This window comes from Crocuta crocuta, unplaced genomic scaffold (assembly GCF_008692635.1).
Source record: "Crocuta crocuta isolate KB4526 unplaced genomic scaffold, BGI_CrCroc_1.0 scaffold81, whole genome shotgun sequence".
Taxonomy (NCBI): domain Eukaryota; kingdom Metazoa; phylum Chordata; class Mammalia; order Carnivora; family Hyaenidae; genus Crocuta; species Crocuta crocuta.
The window spans coordinates 2,294,023-2,312,352 of record NW_027527808.1 but is presented as its reverse complement, the minus strand read 5'-3'; the positions used below and the strand labels follow the sequence as shown (position 1 = coordinate 2,312,352).

At 40.3% G+C, this 18,330-nt stretch overlaps 1 protein-coding gene across 3 annotated transcripts in view; it reads left to right on the top strand.

Annotated features, from left to right (window-relative positions):
• Positions 1–117: 117 nt before the first annotated feature.
• The window catches only part of MRPS28 (mitochondrial ribosomal protein S28), a 106,230-nt gene continuing 88,017 nt past the window's right edge, over positions 118–18,330 (top strand). The window contains exon 1 of one of the 3 annotated variants that reach the window (XM_077774312.1): positions 118–376. In XM_077774312.1, the coding sequence (XP_077630438.1) occupies positions 161–376 (216 nt within the window). In that variant the 5' untranslated portion in view covers positions 118–160. The remainder of the gene's footprint in view (positions 377–18,330) is intronic. The other 2 variants (XM_077774296.1, XM_077774305.1) reach the window with 2 other exon arrangements.

Here is an 18,330-nt window from a genome sequence, read left to right as displayed (position 1 = left end):
CGGCCCCACCGCCGGCGCCACCACACTTCTCCCCGGCACCATCTGACGACTACACGCCTACGGATCATCAGAGCTCCGCAAGTGGGTGGGCCATTTGCTGCTCCGCCCCGTGACCTGCGCGCTTGCGGAGAGGTGTAAGGTCAGAGGTTACGAAGCCGTCATGGCGGCGCTGTGCCGGACCCGTGCAGCAATTGCCGAGAGCCGTTTCCTGCGAGTGTTTCTCTTCTGTCGGCCCTGTCGAGGCGCAGGAACTGAGAGTAGCTCCGGGAGTGAGAGTTCCGATACCACAGAGCCTAAAAGGGGCCCAGGCGGCTTCGCGAACGCTTTGGAGCGGCATTCAGAGCTGTGGCGGAAGGCGGACCTCCGGCAGAAGAGAGTGAGTCGCGGGACTACGCCAGACACGCGGGGGACGGGGCTGGGTTTGAGGCGAGCTCCGGAGTGGGGGGTGGAGCGGGAGTTGGGGCGGAGCCTGGCCTAGTGGGTGGAGCTGAGGGAAGGGGTGTGTCTTGGCCCTGCCGCGGGCTGCTAGGACCCAAGGGAGCTCTCTGTGTTTTTCTGCGTTTGTTGTGCTTCTGTGCAGCCTTTATGTGCTGCCTGCCTTGTCCACACTCCTTTTTGCGCGCGTCTTCCTGGGTGAGTGCTGGCAGGGAAACCCAGCAGGGCGCGCTACCAGTGCGGCGACCTGGGGAGACTCCGGCGACTCAAAGGCGGATTGGACTCTACACCGGGAGAGGCTGGCCTCTGCTGTGGAGTCCTATAATACACTTAAGTTCCAGCGTGGAGCTTGGTGTCTGGTCTACAGGGCTCTTTATAAGTATTTGTTAATTCAGTGGATAGGTGGAAGAGAATTACTGTCTCTACGAACTTGAGCAGGTGATTTAACTTCTCAGTGCTTCAATTTCCTTTTCTGTAAATGGCATTAGAAATATTCTCCATGTGTTGTTTCAGGCAATACTTTGTAAATAAAATACGATGAAATTACTAGATAAGTGAAATGGAAGTGATACACATAAATACAAGCCACAGATTTTTTAATGTTTATTTTTATTTTTGAGAGAGAGCGCGACCGGGGAGGGGCAGGTAGAGAGGGAGGCACAGAATCTCAAACAGGCTGCAAGCTCGGAGCTGTCAGAGCACACACACGCAGGGCTCGAACTCGTGTTACTTCGAGATCATGACCTGAGCTGAAGTCCTGAGCCAATGTAGGATGCTTAACCGGTGCTCCAGACGCCCCAAGAAGACACATTTTTTAATATTAAATTTAGCAGACGTGGTGAAATTGGATGTGTGGCAGTGCTAAATTATGTAAAAAATAAACACTCTCAATTTTTGTATTTCTTTCTTTGGAGACCAGCACCAAACAGTTCACAGACTGGTTGTGTCCTGGATTATAGAAAACTACCTGGAATTTAGTAAGTAATCGTTAATAGTTATTATTGACAAAATTTTCCGAAAATCCAGGGATTAGGAGAAGCCTGGTGCATTAGGTTTCTATTTGCTTGCTGGCCTAACATTACCACAAATTTAGTGGTTTAAGACAACACAGCTTTATTATTTTTGTAGGGGAGAAGTCTGATTGCTGTCTCCCTGGACCAAAATCAAGATGTTGACAGGGTTGGGTTCTTTTCTGTAGGTGGGATCTATTTCTTCGCCTTTCCAGCTTGCAGAGCACGCATGCTTGGTGTCTTGACTGATTGCCCCCGTTCGGTCATTTTCAAAGCCAACAACCACAGCCGATTGAGTCCTCACATCCTCTCACTCTGACCTCTCTTTTGCCTCCCTCTTCCATTTTTAAGGACTCTTGTGATGACTTTGGGCCCAGCCAGATAACCCAAGATAATCTCCTGTTTTAAAGTTAGTTGATTAGCAGCCTTAATTTTTATCTGCAACTTAATTTTCTTGTGCTATGGAAGGTAACATAGTCACAAATTCCAGGGATTAGGATGTGGACATATTTGAGGGGGCATAATTTGTCTGCCATACCTGGAGAAGTCAATGCCAGTGATTGACCTGCAGTTGACTGATGGATGGATTTAGATCCATCTTTGGTGGATGGCTTTGAGGATTAAGTGCAGTAAAGTTCGAAACGTATAAATGTAATTCACTTCCATTCCCCAAAATATTTATATAGGTAAATTACCCCAAGTTGACCCCAAGTTAATTGTGGCAAGAGTGAAAATGTAGCATTGTATGTATAGTGTTTAAAACCCCAAATGGTGATCATACTTGGGGATTTCACATGGTAAGCAGTGACGTTTGGAGGAACAGCCAAGGTATTTGAGAGTGATCAGGATTCCATTACTTTCCTTTCCCTTTAGCTTTTCAGTCAGTTAAGCGTCCAAGAGGCGTGTTTCTTGTCATTCCCAGCATATCTGTTAGAATTGTTCAGTCCAACTCAGGCTGAATGGAGCCTCACTGGGCAGTTGTTCTCTACCTAACACAGTTATTATTATTCTATTAATAATATTCTACCAGTTGAAGGTTAAATGTGACACTCAGTTGGTTCACTTATTATTCAGGATTTTTCAACATCTTGGTTTAATGGAAGGAAGGAAAATTCCCTGGGGAGGAGGGTAATCTGGAGGCTGGGCTGTAGTCACCATTCGAAGTGCTCTTAGCTTTGGACCATTTACAGTTACATGGATCCTTTACTCATTCTTTAAAAAAAAAAGTGGGAGGGGCGCCTGGATGGCTCAGTTGGTTGGATCAGGCTCAGGTCATGATCTGTCTCTGAGTTGGAGCACCCCCGAATAGGGGTCTGTGTTGATACAGAACCTGGAGCCTGCTTCAGAGTCAGTGTCTCCCTCTCTCTCTGCCCCTCTCCTGCTAGCGCACGCTCTTTTTGAGAGAGAGAGAGAGCGCTCGTGCGCGCGTGCAAGCAGGAGAGGGACAGAGCGCAGCTCCTAAGCAGGCTTTGTGCGGTCAGTGAGGAGCCCAACTCTGGGCTGGATCTCACAAACTGAGATCATGAGCTGAGCTGAAATCCAGAGTCCGACTGCTTAACTGAGCCACCCACCCTTAACCAACTGAGCCACCCAGGCTCTCTCCTCCCCTGCCCTTGCCCTTGCCTTTACTCATTTTTAATTGATGCCACTGACTCCAGTTGCTCCCTGGTCTGGGTCATTATATACAGTGGGCAGAGTTAACTTCCTAAAGTTGGGCTCTGTAATCAGATTTAATAAGACACTCCTTTTGCTTTGCTTGAGAGTCTTGTAAAACTTCCTTTCCACTGCCTACACGATTAAATACACACATCTCCATCATCAGCCTGCTGCCAGCCAGGACCCAGTCAATACAGGGATTAGAGTTTACATTCATTTTCAGAAGGCCAGGATTCAGAGACTGGTTCAGCCATTTTACTAGTTAGCTTTGGGCAAGATCCTTAGCCTGTCTTATGCTGGCTTTCTTATCTCAAAATGGGCGTAACTCTAACTGGGGTTATGGGAGAGTTTGCATGAAATAAAACATTTGAAGTGCTTTTAGCCCAGTGACCTTTGCAGAGAAAAGTTTAGCTCATTACATTTTAGCGTTTCTGTGGCCTCAGCTTCCAGAATTGCACAGTTCTTTGGATGAAACCCTACTGCTTTCCTAAATAGTTAATAATAATTAAACTTTAATTTTAAAAAACCCACACATATGCCCTTCTGTTTAATCTCAATTTAAGGTCATTTGTAGTCTTTAATATGTTAACTTGTGGATCCAGAGTAATGTGCATACTTCAGAATAAAGCTTTTCCTGTTTTTTTTTCCCCACTGGCATGTAAATTTCAGAGGGTAGAGAAATGACCTTGTCTGACTTGTTCCGTTACATCCCCAGCACCTTGGCCTTTAGTGGGCCCTCAATAAATGTTTGCTAAATGGGTGAATGAATGAATAGTATACATAGTCCATATTTGAACTTTATTATGCCTGGCCTGTCTTTGAATTGAGATCTGTGTGTTAACTGCTCACAAACAGTTGTGTAGCTAAGAATGGTACAGGTTTGAGCATGTCTATTCAGTGTGCTTGTCCAGAATAGAAATCGGGCAAAAACAATTTTAAGAGTAATAAAACTGAAAATACATTAGTTTTAGTGCTTATTGGAAAGTTTTAGTGCTTTTCTGAGTTGGATTTATGATGAGCAATTTGAGTAGCTGTTAGGTGTTGGAAGAGATTCAACTTTGTGGGAAAACTCTTGCTTTATTTTTTGGAGTTTCTGAATCTCTATAATGGGAGAGTATCCTGACCCTACAAGATGAATAAAGTTCATCTTTGTTCTATGATCGAAATTTTTAAGAAGTATAAATATAGTATTTGCTTACTTTAAAAGGAAAATTCAAATAGCATTGAAGGTTGTTATGTGAAACGTAAAAGCCCCTTTTTCCTTTCTTTGCTCACTTTCCATGCTGGGGAGTGTGTATGTGTGTGTGTTTTTTCTGTTGTTGTTGTTGTTGTTTTGGAGTTGTCACACAAAGGAAACTATTCACAGCAAATAAGATCACAGGGAATGCCTTCAGAGTGTATTTTTTAAATGCATACTTCATACCTCCAGAGATTTTATATGTACATTTATGAATACAAGTGAATTATTGATATATATATACTTTAAAAACCCCACAACTTGGTTGGTACTGTTTTGAATTATATTATTACGATTTAAGAGTGTAAGTTCTAGGGGTGCCTGGATGGCTCAGTCAGTTAAGCGTCTGACTCTTGATTTCATCTCATGTCATGATTCATGTCCCATTCATGAGATGCACAGTTCATGAGGTCAAGTCCCGCTTTGGGTTCTGTGCTGACTGTGGAGCCTGCTTGGGATTCTCTCTTTCGCTCTCTCTGCCCCTTCCCCACTTGCATTCTCTCTCTCTCTCTCTCAAAATAAATAAACATAAAAAAAAAAAAAGAGTGTAACTTCTGGATTCAGATAGTGTCGGTTTGAATCCTGGTTCTTCTGTCATTTACTAGCTATGTTTTCTTGGATAATTACTTAATATCTACTTAATATCTGTATATCTTTTCTCTTTTTGTAAAAATTCTTTGTCATGAAATTATTATGAGATTAAATGCATTTATTATTTAAACACTTAGCACAAGTGCCTGATGCTTAGTAAGCACCCAGTATATATTTTAGTCGCTGCTGCTGAAAATTGCTGTTTTCACAGAACTATAACTTTGAATATTTTTTCTTACCATTACATATGTGTAATATATATACACCTCGTTGAAAAAAATTTGCTTGATATTCCATGGTATGGGTATACTGTAATTTATGTAACGAGGCCTTTATTAATGAGATTCTACGTTGTTTTCTCTTTTGTTCTTTTTTTTTAAGACCAGCTACAGTGAACATTTACATATTTTTTGCATACTTATGAGATATATGCTGGGCAAAAATGTACAGGCAATTTGAGCTTTGGTAGATAAAACGTGTTTGCACCACACTTAGAAAGCATGAAAATGCCTGTTTCCTCACCTCGTTTTTCCTGTCGGTATTTCTTGATATTGAGTCCTCAAAACAAAATACAGAAATTGGGATCTGGGGATGTTATTCTTCACCACTGATATTAATTTGTGACTTTTATCAAAATGACTACATGTTCACATTTTTTTACTTCCTAATAAGTAAATGCTATCAATTTGAACCATAAAATATACTTATCCTAACAAAATGCTACATTTATGTCCTGTATATAGGGTTTATATGTAAGATTTCATTTGTCAAATGGTTTCTGCTCAAAAATATTTCCCTGTGGAAATAGTTTGTTTTTGCCTAAACAAATCATTGTGGTTTTTGTCTTTGCTCTTTCCCCTTGTATTAACTTCTGTGTCTGCATATTCCATTGTAAAAATCACCTCTTACATGAGGCATTTATCATCTCGTCAGCCAGATGAAACTCCTTTTGAATGACCTGGACCTTTATTTGATATTCCGTCTATGATACACACACAACTCTTATGTTATACTGAAGTCATTGGAGTACTTGTTCTACCCTGTTTTTAAAAAGAAAAATTTTTTTTTAATGTCTTATTTATTTTTGAGAAGAGAGATAGAAACAGCATGTGCAGAGGAGGGTCAGAGAGAGTGTGGGATACAGAATCTGAAGCAGGCTCCAGGCTCTGAGCTTGCTGTCAGCACAGAGCCCAACGCCGGGCTCGAACCCACGAACCATGAGATCATGACCTGAGCTGAAGTCAGACACTTAACCAACTGAGCCACCCAGGCGCTCCTCCTGTTTTTTAGATTGTAGTTCCCTGGAGATCAGGAATCATTTTTTTATTCACCCTTTTGATTCCTTGCATAATGCCTTACACGTACGTTAGGGACTGAGTATATATTTGTTGATTTAAATTGGAATTAAGTTTATACAGTTATAATATCTTGGGTGGCCTATTATTACATTTAACAATATGTGTGTATAATCAACAATATAGGCTGAAATTATACCCATTGATTTAATTCTTATCCTTAAGAGTGCCAACTTAGGTATGTGTATGGGTACCTCTAGAAGTAAGTGCTATTCAGTAAGAGCCAGGGAAGTTATTCTCAAAAGGAACCTTCCCCTGTTGGGGGTGATTTAATCAATGGCAGTTCATCATGAAATATTTATCCTAAGATTTTATTGAAGCTACTAGTTAAAGGGATCTCATATTTCAGTGACCCCAAATGCCATTGTTTGGTATGGAAGTTTACTGTAGGCACCATACTTAGCCCATGTTCACTTACCCACTTCTGTTTTTCTTTGGTTTATTCCCTTTGATACTGGTTTGTCTATCTCTTCAACTAGTTCTTTGTGTGTGTGTGTGTGTGTGTGTTTGTGTGTGTGTGTGTGTGTTAGGTTTTTTTTGAGGGTAGGTGTAGCAGGATTCTTGCACAGAGTCGCGACACCGAGGGTTTTCTTTCTAGGAAGCAACTTTATTCCTGCCGGCACCACTCAGTTGAGTTCATACCCAAAGACCTCAACATGGTGTGGATTTTAATATATTTTTTACTTCTTTGTCTCCCATATATGGTAACACACAAACATTCAGTCTGATTAAGTGGTCTCATGTTACAAGGTCGTGAGAGAAGTTGTCACGTATAAGAATAGCAAGGTTGCCTTGAGTTCTTTTTTTTTTTCTTTCTTTAGGGAGGGGACCCTACCACATAGGGACCGATTCCTTTCATTTTTGTAACCAACATATTCGGGGTTTTGTTTTTGTTTTTGAGAGAGAGAGAGAGCGGGAGTGAGGGAGGGGCAGAGAGAGAGAAAGAAAGAGAATCCTGAAGTGGGATTCAAGTTCATTGGATGTGGGACTCAAACTTATCAACTCAGACCATGGACCTGAGCAGAAGTCAGATGCTTAGCCAACTGAGCCACCCAGGTGCCCCCAACATAACGTATTCTTATGTATAGATGACCTGGTAAATGTTTGCTAAGTATGTGTGCATATATACAAAATGTATTTTTTAATGTTTTAATTTTTTAACATTTTTATTTGTTTTTATTGTTTTTCTTAAATTTATTTGTTTATTTAGAGCATGGGGCAGGAGCAGGGAGAGAGGGAGACAGTGAATCCCAAACAGGCTCTGGACTGTCAGCACAGAGTCCAGTGCGGAGATACGTCTCTCAAATCTCGAGATCATGACCTGAGCTTTAATCAAGAGTCTGATGCCTAATTAACTGAGCCATCCAGGCGCCCCTGCTACATATATTTTTTAAATCTTGATATCATTTCCTCTTTTTTTAAAGAAATATTTTATTTATTTCTACAGATTATCTCTTTATTTTTTTTAATGTTTATTTATTTTTGAGAGAGGGACCGAGACTGAGTGGGGAAGGGGCAGAGAGGAGGGAGACAGAGTCCAAAGCAGGCTCCAGGCTCTGAGCTATCAGCAGAGAGCGAGATGCAGCGCTCCACCTCGCGAACTGGAAGATTGTGACTTGAGCAGAAGTTGGATGCTTAACTGACCGAGCCACCCAGGCACCCCTAAAGAAATATTTTAAAACCTCTGATGCTGTTACGTCACTTAGTAGAGAGAGATTTAGAGAATCTGTTAAGCCAATCCGAAGCTATAACCATAACAGATGACCCATCTTTTAGCCACAAGGGGGCAATAGTTGAGCAAATATTTAGTTTTCTGTTTTGTGAATAATACTGTTTCTGAACGGTAGAGGGTAGCATGACTTTTCAGCACATTGAAAAATGGTTTGCAAGAGTTTTTAAGACCACACAGTAGAACATTTTATTCTTTTAAGATACAGAATAACATTTTACTATGTTAGTTTATTTATGTAGAATATTAATGTTACAGGACAGTTTATATTTTTATTTTAGCAATATAGTAGCTTTCACACAGGTTTTAAAAATACTATTTTTCACGAATATTTCTTACTGGTATTTTTTATTTCAAAATGTTGGAACATTCCAGAAGACAGAATAAATCAGATATTTTGTTCTTTTAGAATGCTGGGAAAATCCAAAATATAGTTTATTTAAAGGATTTGTTTTAATATCAGGGGAAAAATTCTCTTATTTTTAGTGTAAATTTTAAGCTACTAAATCTATATAGTAGCAATATTCTTTAGTTTTATTTAACCTTTTGTTTTCTCACTAGTTTTGTATTGACGACTTTAAAAATTTATACCAGTGCTTTATTCTTTTTTTTTTTTTTAAGTTTATTTATTTATTTTGAGAGAGAGAGAGAACAGGGCAGAGAGAGGAGAGAGAGAATCCCAAGCAGGCCCTACATTGTCAGTGTAGAGCCTGAGATGGGGCTGGAACTCATGAACCGTGAGAGCATGACCTGAGCCAAGAGTCTGGTGCTTAACCAACTGAGCTACTCAGTTGTCCTATACCAGTGTTTTAAAAACAAATTTGTAGGGGCACCTCGATGGCTCAGTCTGTTGAGTGGCCAACTTCAGCTCAGGTCATGGTCTCACAGTTCTTGAATTTAAGCGCTGCCTCGGGCTCTGTGCTGACAGCTAGCTCAGAGCCTGGAGCCTGCTTGGGATTCTGTGTCTCCCTCTCTCTCTCTCTGCACCTCCCCCACTCATGTGCGCCCTGTCTCTCTTTCTCTCTCTCTCTCTCTCAAAACATTAAAAAAAATTTAAAAACAATATGTAAAGGAATGTTGAAAAATATTTCTGATTTTAACCGTGGTGCCTGCTAGTTCTTATGTTATGAAATTCTAGGTGAGTTATCCCTGAGTTAGTAAGAAAAGTCTTTTCAAATGTTTAGTGTCACAGTGGAGTCTAACATTTTGAAAGCATGTTTAGAGAAAATTATCAGTGAATAAAAAAATGATAGAAGAGGGAATTGAAGTAGGTATAAATCTCTAGGGAAAAGTCAACACTTCTAATATGCTTATAAATAATAATACACATTTCCTAAAAGAAAAGATAAATATATTCTAAATATATTCTGTATGTATTTTGTTTTCTGGGTGGTCATACGATCTGATCATACCCTTTCAGGCTCTTTTGCGACTTCCCAAGTCAGCATTAACTTTGTGTATCTTTATTGTGTAACTTTATTAATTCTTATTTTTGCTCAGAAATCTCCATTCTTTTAAGGTGTTTGGGTATTATTCTTTTTTATTTTAAGATTATAGTAAAATTTCCTCTTTTGATTATTTAATAATTTTAAAAAATATTTTAAAGCATTTTTTAAATTTTAAGTAATCTCTACACCAGTGTGGGGCTCAAATTCATAACCCCAAGATCAAGAGTCACATAGTCTACCTATTGAGCCAGCCAGGTACCCCTATATTAATAATAATTTTAATAACATCATTATGTCCTTTAAGTTTGCTTTTATCTGTTGGCACTGAATAACGAATGAAATAAAGGAAATTATCACAGTTGAGTGGAGCCTGGTTTGTAGGGATTTAGGAATAAAATTAAACAGTGTTGGGGGCGCCTGGGTGGCTTAGTTGGTTAAGCGTCCGACTTTCGCTTGGGTCATGATCTCGCGGTTCGTGGGTTCGAGCCCCGCGTCGGGCTCTGTGCTGACTGCCAGCTCAGAGCCTGGAGCCTGTTTCAGTCTGTGACTGCCTCTCTCTCTGACCCTCCCCTGCTCACGCTGTCTCTCTCTCTCTCCAACAAATAAATAAATAAATAAATAAATAAATAAATAAAAACAAAAAACAGTGTTGGTTCATTTTGGATTTTGCCTTGCTTTTTAAAGCACTCTACTCTTGGCCACTGTCAGATAATGAGTAGTGGACTTTCATTCCGGGAGTCACAGTTCAACAGCTCATCTCTGACTGGTTACCCAAATTGAGATGGTTGGGTTCTACCAAAGGAGGGATGTGTGCGCTAGTGCACAGAGTATTTATTGCAGGGAGATGAAAATTTATGTTCATATAAAAACCTGTATATAAATGTTCATAGCAGCTTTATTTATAATCACCAAACACTGGAAACAGCCCAGATGTTCTTCAACTGTTGAATGATAAAACAGCTTTGGTATATCCATACCATGGAATACTACTAGAAGTAATACTAGAAGTAAAAACTAATAAATGATTGATATACATAACAACTTGAATGACTCTCAGGGGAATTATGCTGAATGAGAAAAGCCAATTCCGAAAGATTACACAGTGTAAGTCCGTTGGTGACATTCTTGAAATGGCAAATTATTGAGATGGAGATCAGTGGCTGCTAAGAGAGATGGGGGTGGAGGTCAGAAGGCAGATGGGGAGTTATAGGAGAACACCACGAGGGGTCCTTGCAGTGGTGGAACTGTCCTGTAACGTGACTGTGGTAAATACATGAGTCTTCACATATGATAAAATTGTGTACAACGAGACACACGCACAAGTACTTAGGTATAAAACTGGTAATATCTAAATACTATTGGTGGATTGTATCAGTGTCCATTTCCTGGTGTGGTATCTTATATGGTCACACAAGACGTTAGCCTTGGGAGAACTGGGTAAAGGATGCAGGAGATTTCTATGGATTATTTCTTTTAATTACATGTGAATTTACAATGATCTCAAAATGGAAAGTTTAATTTTTTTCAAAAAAGGTGATTTCCCTAGTCTGTCAGGCCCAGCACCGGTAAGACCAGTGAATTCCCTAAACATGAGCCCATCATCCCATATCATTTCCGTAAAATGATTTTCTTTGGTTAGAAGCTTCTGTGTGGAATACCATGACAATTAGAGGAGATTCTGTAAGTTTATAGATGCTGGTTTTGATAGAAGCTTTGTGGGCAGGAAAGGCAAATCCATGTTTAGAGTGTTTATTCCAGTGATAAAATATCACCGTCCTTTCTATATAGAATGGCTCAGTGTAACCTGTCACCAGGTAGCCATCTGATCGTTTCAGGGAATGATGCTGTATTGGAAGCTTAGTATTGGTCTCTGCTGTTGGCAGATTGGTCATTTAGCAGGGACTGTAGCCAGATTAACATAGGTGAGTAGAAGTTAGTGTTTCTGAATCCATGCATAACCATCCCAGAAAAATTCAGGGACCTGCCACCTTGGTGAAATTTTTACTGGTTCGCAGTCTGGGATGTGTTGAGATACCCCTCTTAACTACTAAGACAGAAGCACATCACTGCTCCCATGACCGCTTTGTTCTTGGACACATTGGTGGGGGATGGGAATAGATGGGGAAAGAGGTGGACATTCACAAAACTGGTTATCATCCCCTGATTATTAAGATTCTTTCTGCTAAAGAGATAATTTACATGTGACCATTTATTTTCTCTCTGCGCATTCAGAAAAGTCTATCCACATATCTCTTTCCTAGACCTTGCCATTTATTTCTCAGTCATGTGCCTCCTAAATCCCTGACCACCCACCAAAATCATTGGTCACTTCACACAGATTAATGTAGATCCATACCTTAGGTTATCTTTCCTTCCAGGCAAAGTGAACAGGTACACTGCTCAAAGTTCTGCCCCCTGGGAGGCTGTTCCTTTACCACTGTCCTTCAGGGCCACTCTTGTTCTGCATTATTCACCTAGAGAGGTCTGGCAAAATCTCCATTCTACAGCTTTATCTGCTACGGATACTTGAAATACCACCACATCTGCAAGGTCTTAAAGCCCGTGTAGTAGAGGAGCTTGCCTGGTAGTCTGGATCTCTTGTAGAGCTTTATCTTATTCTGGGCCTTCCTCAAAACTGGCAGCTTTTTGGGTTACTTTGGTAAAAGAGTTGGAGAAGAATGTCCAAATAAGATATTTGTTGCCTCCAAAATTCAATGAGACCCAGTAAGCACTGCACTTCTTTCTTAGGATAAAAATGGGTATCGTAACATGTCCCAGACCACTAGCCTCCTAGGAATTTCACCAAGGCCCAGCACTTTTGTGGATTTATTTCCCACCCTCTGGCATACATATGTTACTGTGTGTCTAGAGTAGTTGCAACTTTCTGCTTCCTGGTCCAGTCAGTGTGTGTTACAGCCCAATATGATGTCCAGTGGAATGAAATGGCAAAGCCCCTGGATACTAGTTTATGACATAGAGCTGGTGAATTGAGGTAACCTTGAGGTATATAGTCTTTAATAGCAGATCTAGAAAAAGAAAGCATTGGTCAGGTCAGTTAGCGCATACCAGGTGCTAGGGGATATTTGATTCACTCTAAGCCATGAAACTACATCTGGAATAACAGCTGTAGTTGGAGTTACTACTTGATTAAGTTTATGATAATAAATTATCACTATCTAAGACCATCTGTTATCTGTACGATCACATAGGCAAGTTAAGTGGGGATGTGGTGGAAATCATCATCCTCTATCTTCTAGGTCCTTGGCGCTAATCATTACAAAGCCTCCAGGAATGTAGTATTGCTTCAGTGTACTTGTTTGGTAGGTAGGCGAAGTTCTAGTATTTTCTACTTCTCCTTTCCAACTTGAATAGCCCTCACTGCACAGATTAAGGGACTAATGCGGGCATTCTGCCAGTTGCTGAGTAAAGCTATTCCCATTATGCATTCTGGAACTTGGGAGATAACCACAGAGTGAGTTCAGGGGACGGGCCTGAGTTACAACTCGAATCTCCTCCTCGCCCCCATCAGCCTCTGTTCTGACTGAAAGCAAATTGGATCTTCAAGAGTTGCGTCAGTTCACATAATGCTTGCAAAGTGTGATTATTTCTCCTTCCCCAGTGGACACCCTGGTGAACGGTCAGAACTCCCTTTGGGAGAGCTAGTAGGAAGATTGGCAGTACAGAATTTTTAGCTGTGTCGTGGATCCTTCCTCAATCTGCCTGATCTCCTCTTCATTCAGGACTCAGTGTCTGGGAATTGGTTCAAATTTGGGAGTTTGTTGAGTGGCCCTGACAGTCATTGGTGGTGATTCAGAGCAGGCTGTTCATTAGAACTATAGAGTTTTCCTATCTGTTTCCTTCCTGGGACACCATAATTAATCAGCCAACACCAAAGAGCCCTTCAGGTCAGACTATTTTGATTACCGCTTACACTCTATTACATTAGGATAACCATGCCCATCGTGTTGTTGACTTCTGCCACTTGAGGATCTCATTATCTCCACCGAATTCAGAGAGCTCTTTTTGTCAGCAGTTCTCGCCAGTGAGTCCTGGTGCAGAGAACAGTCACCACACAGCAATTCAGAAATGCTTGTGCTCCCCTCACAAATGCATTTCTCTTAATTTCGGTGAACTGAGTATCGTAGAGACCCCTCCTGGGGACCATAGTAGGGCGAGCTGTAAAGCTCCACTCCAACGTCCTGTTCTCGCCAAGCATTCAGGTGCCTTCCTCTGTGGGAAACTAAGGAAGTTCTGGTGTTTCAACTCCATCTAGTGTAGTCTGTCTTTGGATTCAGGTTTTATTCAGCCAACCAAGCAAACTTTTAAAAGCCATGCCTCTTCTCATAAGCTAACATTGTATCCGAATTTCTGCTTTGTGAGCCCATATTAGTAAATTTGGCCCAGTACCCTTAGGATGCATTCCCATACAGATCCTTAGTTTCTACTGATTTCAGTTAATAAAATCATACAGTTCTGTGGTGTGTATTATACCTCTTCATGGACTAAACTTTATATCTCACCCCTTGCGGTCTGCTGAGGCTTGAATTTGGTTATAGATCTAGTGCTATCCAATGGAATTTTCTGTAATGATGGCAATACCTAATATCTGTGCTGTTTGCATATGACTGTTGAGTATTTGAAATGTGACTAGTGCAATTTAGGAACTTAATTTTAAATTTTATTTAATTTTAATTGAATTTGAATAGCTGCATGTCTCAAGTGGATACCGTGTTGAATAGTGCAAGTCTACATGCACTGAGAAGTGGGACAGATGGGTGCCTAGGAGGACCAGTGGGTCCCTACAGCTCCCTCAGGGTAGAGCACTGCGGGTACTTCAGGAAAGGGAAGACTGGCCTCCTCGCACTGGGATGGGAGGGCTACTTCTACTGGCAGAAGACACCTGGCAGAGTTTAGGGGCTTAGGATCTGCGGTTCATCAGATTTACCCATATGCCCCATTCTAATTTTCTGAATTCACCCCCTTCCTTTTTTTTTTTTTTTTAATGTTTTATTTATTTCTGAGAGAGAGAGAGAGAGACAGTGTGAGCAGGGGAGGGTCAGAGAGAGAGGGAAACACAGAATCGGAAACAGGCTCCAGGCTCTGAGCTGGCTGTCAGCACAGAGCCCGGACGCGGGGCTCGAATGCACGAACAGTGAGATCATGACCTGAACCGAAGTCGGACACTTAACTGACTGAGCCACTCAGACGCCCCAGGATTCACCACCTTCCTAATCAATGCCCCAGTTTTAGTACTAGAGAATCTGTGAAATTGGGAACTCAGTTTGCCTTGTCATTCGGCTATCTGCAGAATTAGACTTTGGTTGGTGGTGGTGGTGGTGGTGGTGGTGGTGGTGGTGGTGGTTGGTTGTTGATTTTTGTTTGTTTGTTTGTTTTGGAACCTTGGGCCTGAGGCTAAAGGAGTTAAAGATTTCTTTTAGGACAGTTACAGATACTTTCAGATCCTTTATGTTAACCTTTAGGCTGGTGTTTAAAGCCCTGAAGTTATCATTTCCAGTGCACTTAATAGCAAACGACACTTTTATACTTCTGTGTTTTGGCTTAATTGATATAAGCCAGAAGAAACTTCTTCGTGGCAAAGCCTTGTCATGATTGTAGGTCATTATAAGTTTCTACAGATGTTAATTTAAGAAACTGCTTTGCCAGTGTACATCATGGACTCTCAGTATCTCTTTTCATGAAAACGGGATCATGTCTTTAGATTGAATCAACTTGGAGAATGACCCCCCAGATAGCCCGGAATTAATTTGGATAGCCCATCTCACACTTGTATTCCTGTGGAGCCATTTTGTTCATCACATCTTGCCTTTACAGAGACTTTTACCCTGGGGACTTTTTTGAGTGCCTACATGTGAGCCAATTCCTGTCCTGGACACTTTCCCTAGATATTATTTACTTGTTGTCCCTGTGTTTTTATTGTGCGTGGCTAGAATACAAAGTCGAAGTAGACAGCAGTAGCATTTTATAGCATACCCCTAAAAGCAGATTTTGACTTGAGTATGTTAAACATTGGAATATGGGTAACATAGAAAGGGAAGGTGCCATGGATAGGATGGAAATAGATTTCAGAAGGTTCTGTTTAGAATGGTCAGCAAATACATCTATCCTATTCTTTTTTCTTCTGGTAATTAAGATAATATATTTATGTAAACTTTTTTAGTAGTGAACCAAACAGACATCTTTTCCATCTTGAAGAAGACAAACATTTAACAATTGATTTTAAATGTCATGAATGTTATTAAAGAATTTGCATAGTACTAGAAATGGAAGGTATAATGCTATGTGAAATAAGACAAAGACAAATACCACATGATTTCATTCACATATGGAATTTAAGAAACAAAATGAGTAAACAAAGAAGAAAGACAAAAAAGAAAAAAACCCAACAACCAGACTCTTAAATACAGAGAACAAACTGGTGGTTGCCAAAAGGGAGGTGGGTGAGGGTGGGGGAAATTGATTTAGGGGATTAAGAGCACATTTACCATGATGAGCACTAACTAATGTATAGAATTGTGGAATCATTACATTGTACACCTGAAACTAATACAACACTGTATGTTAGTTATACTTCAATTGACAAAAAAGAAATTGTATAGTACTGAGTTATATAGGATCTTATTAGAACATGACATTTAATCCAGTTTTAGAAGTGCCCCACATCCCAGAATGGTTGGAAGTAAAGTTCCATGTGTACACCTGCATGCCTTATTTTTTGGTTAGACAACTTCTGTCTTACTAGAAACCTTTAAGGCATCCTTTGGTTCCAGCATCTGTGAGGGTGTGGCTCAAGCTTATCTTAGAAAGAGAGGGACAGACAGCCACTAACCGATTATCTAACCTCCTCTTGTAATTCTATTTCTCCCTGTCTAGTATAATTATTCTCCTGCTACTATCTCTCTATTATAGAGATTTCTAAACTTTTTAAAAATGTTTTTAATGTTTCTTTATTTTTTAGAGAGATACAGAGCAAGAACAGGGGAGGGGCAGAGAGGCTCCAGGCGTCAACACAGAGCCCAATGCAGGGCTTGAACTCAGGAACTGTGAGATCACGACCTGAGCCGAAGTCAGACACTCAACTGACTGACCCACCCAAGCACTCCTAAACTTTTTTCTAAGTTTATCTATTTTGAGAGAGAGTGAGAGAGCACAGGGCCACAATTGGGGGAGGGGCAAAGAGAGAGGGAGAGAATCCCAAGCAGGCTCAGTGCTGCCAGCCCCCTGATGTAGGGCTTGAACTCACAAAGTGTGAGGTCATGACCTGAGCCAAAATCAAGTTGGACACTTAACTGACTGAGCCATCTAGGCTCCCCTAAACTTTTTTTTTTTTAATCATGCCCATCACTAAAAAAATCTTTGAGTATATGTTCCAGTATTTACTAGGAAGTTGTCTTCCGTTTATAATGTTTATTACTTTATAAAATCCTTTTTAGATTTTAGAGTATTTATTTAAGAATTCCTACTGTTAAAATTTATAGGTATCTAATCCATTTTTTTCTTTTACAAATGAGAAGACAAATTTAAGACTTAAATGACTTATTCAAGAGTTTTTAACTATTTAATGACAGAATTGGTCACAGAACTGAGGTTTCCTGAGCATTTCTGTTACTCTGTACATTTTCTTCCTTTAAGTTTTTAAATAATCTTTCTATTTTCCGTCTTCTGAAGCAGCTTATATGTAAGAATTACTGTTTAGCCATATCATAACTTTGAATAGCAGGTATGATACTTGGCTGTCAAGTGAGGAAGTTGGGCCTGGTGACATTTCATGTTGCTTTTAACACTCATAGCCTCAGATTTCAAGCTCTATATTTAATGTCCTCATGTGCATGAAAGTTCTATATACTTAATATATATTGAAACTTTAAGTAATATATTGACTTTACGTTCTAGATTTTCTATAACAAGTAATATAAAGAAAAGTTAGTCCTATATAGAAATTATTACAGATAGCATTTGACATGTATCTTTTGAAGGATTAATATTTCTATATAATATCACTATAAATGTGTAGATTTGTGTTCGTGTAGATATATATATATAAATATGTGCACTGTTATTTTTACCTACCAGATAGCCAGTATTCCCTGAAGGTTTATGGGTATCACAACCTAATAGGTGCAAAACCAGCACACTCTCTTACTTCTGCTGCACTGCTCTCACACTTCATCCATGGCTGCCCTTCTGCCTTGCTTTCTACAGCCAGTTGGAAATCAAATCCTTGTGCTACTACTTGGTAAATAGCTCTGTATTCCTTCTGCTGTATTCCTGTGGCCACCGCTTCAGTGTAAGCCCTTTATCGGCTCTGTCCTAGCTAATTGGAGGAGCCTCTCAATAGTTTACTCTCTTTTTATTCCCCACCCCCACCCCCTCTGGTCCATCTTGCATACTGCTGCCAAAGTTCTCTTCTTAAAACAAGGAGCAGGTATTGTCACCTCATTAATGACAGGCCTCTTTTGGACCTGATGCCACTTAGCCTATGGTATAAGACTCTTTACAACCTAAGTGAGGGTAGCAATTCTTTATAGCAACTTTTTGGGCCCTAATCTCTGTTGTCATGTTGGTTTAACTCTGTATTTCCCTACCATTTCACGTATTTTTATATTAGGATTAGAATAGACCGTAGTACATGACAGGCACTCAATACTAAACACTTTTGATAAATGAATAAACTAAAGTGGTACTGTTCCCTATATTGGTAATCCCTTCACCTCCTTCCGCCGTTCGACCTGGACAGTCCTGTTCAACTTTTAGATCTCAAAGGGAGAAAATAGTACAGTAGAATTCCAGTACCAGGAATACTTTCAAAATCTGAGCTCTGTGATCAGTTCTTTTTTTTTTTTTTTTTTTT